General features: G+C 46.0%; 1 protein-coding gene across 1 annotated transcript in view; it reads left to right on the top strand.

Moving 5' to 3' along the window:
• The first annotated feature begins 2,095 nt into the window (after positions 1–2,095).
• Positions 2,096–8,245, top strand: part of CD58 (CD58 molecule) — a 30,397-nt gene continuing 24,247 nt past the window's right edge. The window contains exons 1-2 of the mRNA XM_006161406.3: positions 2,096–2,147; positions 2,405–2,701. Coding sequence (XP_006161468.2) covers positions 2,096–2,147; positions 2,405–2,701 — 349 coding nt within the window. The remainder of the gene's footprint in view (positions 2,148–2,404; positions 2,702–8,245) is intronic.

Below are 8,245 nucleotides of genomic sequence, written 5' to 3'. Positions count from 1 at the left end.
CTGCTATTTTTCATCTCCCTTCCATATACTCTACTGGGTACTGTATGATCGGCAAGGCAACAGAAAGACGCTGGCGTTTTTAAGGAAAAATCTGATCCCTCTTAATTAAGGGAGGTGGATTCCAAAAATCCTTGCAAATAACAAATGGGGGATATTTGCTTCTTATTTGAAATTACTAAACACAGTGGCCTATAATAGTCTATTAATGTTTTTGATTTTCCCTGTGCTTTTTCAATCACCCTGACTGTTCCTAGGCAAGAACTTTAATTAAGTTTTAATTTATCTTGTTTTGTCTCATTTCTTCTGAGAGAGAGAGTGGGGCCCCCGACAGTGTCTTCATGACATGAACCACCACCAGCGTCAGCTAGGCCAGATCACAAGCATGACACATGACTGGTGTGCTCAGGGGGGTCCTGGGACACGGACCTCACACCTTTCCATGTGGATTCAGCGTTGTAGAGAATTGTGTTATTACTGAGCCACTGTCTGGCCCCACGTTTTAACTTATCTTTAATGTTAACCCTAAATAGCTGCTTTTTTTTTGGAGAGGTTTTTGCTATAGGGCACATGCGCTTGCTAGAAAGACAGAGAGAGACAGAGAGACAGCGAGAAATCATCCCCCAGGGGGGATGGCCACGCTACAGTCCCTTCTCTTCCATTCTCCTCTCAGGATCTTGGGCACACACACACACACGCCTGGCATGAGTTTAAGCCACCAGATCCAAGACTTGAACCACAGTCGACTACATGGGAGTCCAGTGACATAGCCATTACACCAACTGCCAGTCTCAATAGCTGCTTTTTTTTAAATAATTTTTTATTTAATTCCATTTATCATTAATGATCACCTTTAATTTGCTACAGGGCATGTTCACTCACTAGAGAGAAACAGAGAGAGAGGAAGTGAGATTTGAGTCCTCGACTCAGAGGCTTAAAAGTCTCACTAGGCATGTGTGCTTATGTGTCCAAAATCCTGCGAGGAGAATGGAGGAGAAGGGCTTGTGGCGTGGCCATCCCCCCTGGGGGATGATTTCTTGCTTTCTGTCTCCCTGTTTATCTCTTTGTCTCAGGTGAATGCACATGTGCTATAGCAAAAATCTCTCTTAAAAACAAACAAAAACACCCACTCTCGTGGCGCTAAAACGGTTTAACAGCCGTATTTGTGTGGAGGAAGAAGAGAGGCTCTGATTTGGAGGATTCGTCTCCATCTAACACTCCCACTGCAGGGGTTTTAGGCTGACCACTGGACTGCACTGCTTGGGGCTGGACATGGTGCTAACTGGCCTGTGAGCGTGGGTTGGAGCCAGCTTCCGTACACCCTGAACCCGGCTCCTAGGAAGTCCTAAATCTTCACCCCCTGGATTGCTTCCCAGCCATCGCTTCTGATGTCAATTAATGAGACCTCTCGGTCAGCCAGGGTAGAGGGCTGACAGTCACCGCTGTCTGCTCCCTCGCCCTCTCCCTCACATCCAGTCACTAGATCCTCTTGATGCATCTCTCAGACTTCCCCGGAGGCTGCCCATCCGCCCATCCCCACCACCACACTCTGGTCTAGTCCACGTGGCCCTCCACACTCTCAGGACCAGTGTCTGCCCCTCTGCTCATGCCTGTCCATCACTCTCTACTCCGAAGAGGGATCTGTCCAGTGAAACTGGGCTATGTCAGCCAGTCCGTGGTTTCAGCCTTTCTGTGGCTTCCCCGTGCTGTTAGGCAAGTCCAAACCCTCAGCCCACTTTCCCTGACACACCCGCATAGACCCTGGTCAGGTGCCATCTGCCTCTCTAGCCTCCTTCCCCGCTTCCCCTGGCTCCTTTCACTCTGGCCACGTGGGACTGTTCTCGTTTCCTCCCACATACTGGACTCTTGCTTGAATCAGGGCTTTCTTATCTGGATGCCCCCATTTATCTGTGTGATCATCTCTCTGCCAGCCCCACCCTCACCGCCCACTCCTCTTCAGCCTTCAGTGATTTTACATGTTCGTTGTCAGTTTCAGCATGACTTTCTCAGGGAGACCCTGAGCTGGGTGGTGTGCCCCTCGGGTACAGCCTGCTCCTGTCTTCTCCACAAGATGGGAACTCCTAGAGGGCCTAGAGCGATGCCCCTGGCGGCTGCCACCTTCCTAGACACCCCATGGTACCTGGAGTACAGTGGGTGCTCCACGTGGGTTCAGTCCGTTTCTTGGACTTCCGTGGGCCCTGACTCTCTATTAACGAGTCAGTGAGACACGGTCAAGCATGTCCTGCTTCCTCTCAGCAGAGTATCGGCTTAGCACTAAAAGGTCTTGGTGAATAATTTCTGCCACTAAATTTAACTTTCTTTTCCCCAAGAGCATTTAAGATGTTTTTCTTTTATCAATAAAGACATGCTATTTTTTTTTTTCTAACCAATTTTTTTCTCCTCTTAGGTTTCGTCAGTTGTGAGCCCTTCCTGGCATACAAACCTGTGAATGGGAGTGTGACATTCCATGCATCAAACTATGTGCCTTCTAAAGAAATCCTTTGGAAAAAGCAAAAGGATAAAGTTGTGGAATGGGAAGAAGCCATCCTATACAAAGAGTTCCCACCTTTTGAAAAAAGGGTCCATTTAGACACTAAGACAGGTGCCCTCACTATCTCCGATTTGACCTCAGAAGATGAGGGCGAGTATGAAATCGAATCCCCAGGCATTAAAGATACTGCCAGGTTCTCACTCTACGTGCTTGGTAAGTATTCTGTAAATTGACCTGTTGAAAATGGCAACGTTCCAACTGTTTTCAGAGATAGATAGAAATTAGTGGTTTATGAGGAATGAAAGAATTCGGTGTCCCGTGATGTCAGGAGCTTTCTCCCCTTGGTGTATGGAGCCAAGTACATCTGGTTCCCTAGTCTTCCACTGGGTGTGAGAGAATGTGACTGAGGTGGGAGAATTCGGACAGAAAGGGATGTGGTGCAGCAGAGGCCAGAATGCTGAGCCGCACCGGTAGGTGGCGCTGTGTGCAGTAGCGTCTGCCTTCCCACACAGGACGCAGGTTTCTTTTTCCTCTGGTACTGTTTTTTTTTAAAAAATGCGTCATGACTTTTCCCAACGACCCAACAGAGCTGGAGGTAGGGTGTGGGGCCCTCCTGGCATCTCATCGGTACTTCCCGGTTATTCTCCTTCCCTCTAAATCCCCTTCATTGACAGTCATCTGCTGGGATCGCAGCCCCATGTTTTGTGGTCGTTTTAGTGCCTGGCTCGTTTTCACTGTCGGTGACACTTCTGCTGCCATCAGGGTCCTTTCTAACATGCTGACATCTCTGTCCTTGATCCTGTCTCCTGAAATGGCCTTGATATAACCCGGCGCATGTCATTACCAATGCATCATCTTCTTGCCAGGGGTCTCACTCTGACCATCATCTCCTCTGTTTGATGTTCACTTCCACTGCACTGATGAGAGAGCTTCACCTCCCAAGGTCTTCCACGCCCGCCTTCCTTGGCCTGAATGCCACCGTCACTCACTGGACCCAACCTGGTGCCGACATGCTTAGCTTCCTCACTCCTCTTTGGATTCGTCTTGCTCCAGGCTCACAGTGCAGCGGCTCTAAGCCTGTGCTCCGCCTATTCCGTGCTCATGTTCTTGTGGTTGGGATCACGCAGCTCTGCAGAGCCCCGCGCCTTTCATTTCTCATCACTTACCTCGACTCAGTCTGGTATTTCCTCAGCCTGTTCTCACACCTCCCCTCCTAGAAGTTCTTTTCTCTTCTCCACCCTTGAGCACTCCCTCTCCACACTTGCTCCCTTGCTGAAGGCTTTGCATCTTGTTTCTTTAAGGAGAGGAAGCAATCAGAAGAGAATTTCCATAAGCTCTTGCCACCTGCTGCCTGCCTACCTTCCCACCTGTACCTGGGCCTGTGTACCCTGTTCCCTCTCCCGGTAGAGCGAGGAGACTTTGTAAGTTCTCACCAAACCTTCCTCTTGTGCCCGGGATCCCACCTCGTCTCACCCTCCTCAGGCGTATCAGTCTAATAATTCTGCCTACTCTCTCCTTTCCATAATTTGCCCCATGAGTTAGGGCTCATTCTCATCAGCATATAGACAAGCTATTATTTATACCATCATTAAAAATCCTCACTCTTGTGGTGGGTGGGAGGGGCAAAAGGAAAAAACAACAGACAAAAAAGCGTAAGTTTCTCTGTTGAAAGGGACATATATGGTAATATCTTTGATCTGATTATCATGTACTACATGCATACTTTGTTTTTATTTTAAAAATTTTTAATGAATCTATTTTTTAGATTTTTGACATAGGGCATATGTGCTTGCCAAAGAGAGACAGAGAGGGGGAAAATGAGAATCCCCTCCCCTGGGGGATGGCCATGCCACAATTCCTTCTCCTCCATGCTCCTCCTGAGATTTTAGGCATGCACGTATATGCACACAGTGCCAATTTCAAGCCACCAGTTTTGGGCCTGGAACTGTTGTTGGCCATGTGAGAGTCCAGTGCCTTTACCACTATGCCACCTGCTGGCCCCAATACCTCATTTTTTCTTGAACACCACATTTCACTCAAATAAATTTTGTTAGTTCTATCAGAGTGATCCTTTTAAAATAGAAGTCAGACCATGGCACTCCTTTGTCTGCATAGAATTTTCTAGAGGCCCATGTCATTCTGAATTGAAGCTAAAATGTTATAGTGGTCTGCAAGGCTGTAATGAGATCTGGCCTCCTAAACTCCATTTAGACATGAAGCTTATCACAAGGATCCCAATGAAAAGAACTAATGGAGGGACCAGCAGTTGATGTAATGGCTGTGTCGCTGGACTCCCATGTAGTTGACCGCGGTTCGAGTCCCGGACCTGGTGGCTTAAACTCACGCTGGGTGTATATGCTTGCATGCCCAATCCCAAGAGGAGAATGGAGAAGGAATTGTGGTGTGACCATCCCCCTGGGTGGTGATTTCTCACTTTCCGTCTTTCTGTCTCTCTGTTTCTCTCTGTCTTTCTTGGTGAGCACACACGCCCTATAGCCAAAACCTCTCCAGAAAAAAAAAAAGAAAAAAAAGAACCGGTAGATCTCTTGGAGCAGTAGAAACTTTGCAATGTGGAAGTTGGAGGTCTGGCAGTTTATAGGCAAGCAAACCTGATTGACTCAGAATTTAGGTAGCAATAGAGTACATTTAGAAGCCTTTTCATAGTGTTTAAATCTGAGTTCAATTAAATAAGTTACTCTTTAAACTTGATAAAATGTTTAAAAATAATTTTAAGATTCTGTAGTAATAAATGTATGTGGCTCTGGTGGTCAGACCACTGGATAGACCTTAGAAGCTTCTGAAGCCTGCAGAAGAGTAAGTGCAGGAAGGGTGGGTTTGGGCGAGAAGGCAGTTAACAGTATTGAACATGGGCCTTCAAGTCCTGGTCTTAGAGTTTGGACTTCACTGTGTGTCAGGAAGGGACTTTTCATCTGGTTCTGGAGCAGGGACGTGTCTTGATGAAATACAGTCGTGAGTCACTTACTGATGGGGATACCTTTTGAGAAACGTATACTGAGGTGATCTTGTCCTTGTACAGCCATCAGAGAGTGAGCTTGCACAAACCTGGATGGTATAGCCTACCACTCACCGAGGCTCTATGGCACAGGCCGTAGGCTGTAACCTGTACCGCATGTTACCGTGGGATACTGTAGGCCACGGAAACACGATGGCAAGAACTTGTGCATCTAAACTTATCTAAAATGTGCAGTAAAACTGTAGTATAAAAGATAGCAAATGGTCCACTTGTATAGGACATTCGTCATGAAAGGAACCTACAGGACTGAAAGTTGCTCCTGGTGAGTCTGAGTGAATGACGAGTGGACGTGAAGGATGTTATTATACGCTACAATAGACTTTATAAACACCGTTCACTTAGATTACACTAAATTTATTTTTTTTTAATTTTATGTATTCATTTATTTATTTTAATTCAACCAGAAAGAGAGAGGGAAAGTGGGAAGGCAACCCACGAAGTCTGGGACTCAAACCGTGGTCAGCCATGTGAGAGTGTCCGGCGCCTTAACCACCATACCACCTGCTGGTCCCGGCTACACTAAATTTATAAAATCAATATTTTTGTTAACTAATAAATTCATCTTAGTTTATTGTAAACTTTATAAACTTTGACGTTTTTAAAACTTTTGACTCTTTTGTAATAACACTTAGCTAAGACATAAAGATGAGGGGCCAACAGGTAGTGTGGGGGTAGACTCCCACAGAGCCAACATGTTTCGAGTCCCAAACACGGTGGCTTGACAGTCTCACCGGGCACTCATGCATGCCCAGGATCCCAAGAGGAGAAAGGACCACAGCATGGCCATTCCATGGAGCGGAGAGGGGATCTCTCACTTTCCCTCTCTGTACAGTGAGTACCCATACCCCCTGGTAAAAACCCAAAATAAAACAAAACCAAACAAACAAAAAATATACATGTATTTAAAAATTTTTTTTTTGATAAAGATATAATAGCTCACTGAGCTCAAGTGCTGGAAGCCACAGGGCTGATCACAGGTTTAGGTCCTCAGGCCAAGTGACCTGAAGAACGCCAGGGGTGCACATGTGGGCCCGAGATTCTGACTAGCTGGAGGGCTGGGGGAAGGGGTCACGGCATGGGAAGACCCTGTCGAGAGTGCATCCCCTTCTCTCTTTTGCATGCATGCACACCTTCTTTCTAACATGAGTAAGAATAAACTTACGTTTTTTTGGTTAAAATCTTAAACGCACAGACACTGGTCTAGGCCTACACAGGGTCTGGATCTTCAGTATCACTATCTTCTACCTTCACATCTTGTCCCATTAAAAGGGCCGGATGAACAAAACAACACGACATTAGATCAAGCACAGGCACAAATGAAGCGATCAACAGATGCAGTCAGCATGAGACGTAAGGCTGCTGTTGGCATAACAGGGCGCACTGTTTTATGGTACCTTTCTTTTCAGAGAGAGAGATTATTTTTTGCTATAGGGTGCATGTGCTCGCCAGAGAGACAGAGAGAGGCAGAGAGACAGAAAGCAGGAAATCCCCCCCCCCCAGGGGAATGACCACACCGCAATCCCTTCTTCATTCTCCTATTGGGACTTGGGGCACGTGTATATACGTGCCTCTCGTGAGTTTTAAGCTGCTGGGTCCCAGTACTCAAACCATGATCCACTACGTGTGAGTCCAGTGACGTAACCATTACGCCATCTGCTGGTCCCATACACTGTACATACTTCTATGTGCTGTATTTTTATTTATTTTTAAAAATTTTGCCAGAGGGCTCATACACTTGCCAGGGAGAAACAAAGGGGCAGAGAGAAAGATAAAGTGAGAAATTACCCCCAGGGGGGATGGCCACACCACTATCCCTTCTCCTCCATTCTCCTCTTGGAATTTTTGGGCATGTGTGCCCACAGGCCCAGCCTATTTTTGTAAGCCACTGGGTCTAGAACCACACTGCACAGTCAGCCATGTTCCAACATCCAGCCACTTTATCCTCCCATCTACAAGCCCTGCACTATATTTTTTATACTGGAAGCAGAGAAGGTCTGTTTAAACCAGTATGGCTGCTAGCACCTGAGGTTATGCATTGAGCTAGGCGGTAGATGTGCAGAAAGGAAAGAATCAAAAAATGCTTCTAAGAACAAGTCAACAAGATGTAGGTTTGTTAAAAGACGTAAAGTGACTTGAGGTTTCACATCTGAATGGTAAAACGATTGCTTGTACTTTTTTTTTTTTTAAGACTGAGGAAGTCTTACTTCCTGAGGTTATGGTAACACTTGTTTAAGTGACTCGATAACCATCCGGGGACACCAGCCCTCATAGGTGGCTTTCGGCAAGTATATTTTGGTGGGGATTTCCTGATGATACCTCCTCAACTCAGGGCACCACTTCCTTTTCTATGGAGACTGAGATCTGACACTCTTCCTTCCCCAAAATCCCCTTAAGATTTCCACCATTAATGTTTATTAATTCTTTCCCATCCTCTTGCAAATCTTCATTACATCAAAGATGATAAGATCATGTAAATACAATGAATTACTCTGTCTTTAAGTGGTCTGGATAGGTGAGCTTTATTAGTGTTAATGGACGATGCACCACTCTCAATACAACGTCATCAGATAAGTGTAAGAAATTTTCGTTCTTACCCAGCAGTGCGCTAAATTTGTTAACTATAAATTGATTGACTTAGGGATGAAATGGGCACATTTTAGTTTAATGCTACTTACGAGACAGGCATCAATGATCCTAGGTATCTGTAGCTGAGGTAAGTCCCA

This window comes from Tupaia chinensis, unplaced genomic scaffold, assembly GCF_000334495.1.
Source record: "Tupaia chinensis unplaced genomic scaffold, TupChi_1.0 Scaffold138517_1, whole genome shotgun sequence".
Taxonomy (NCBI): Eukaryota; Metazoa; Chordata; class Mammalia; order Scandentia; family Tupaiidae; genus Tupaia; species Tupaia belangeri.
This window is presented reverse-complemented; position numbering and strand designations above follow the sequence as displayed.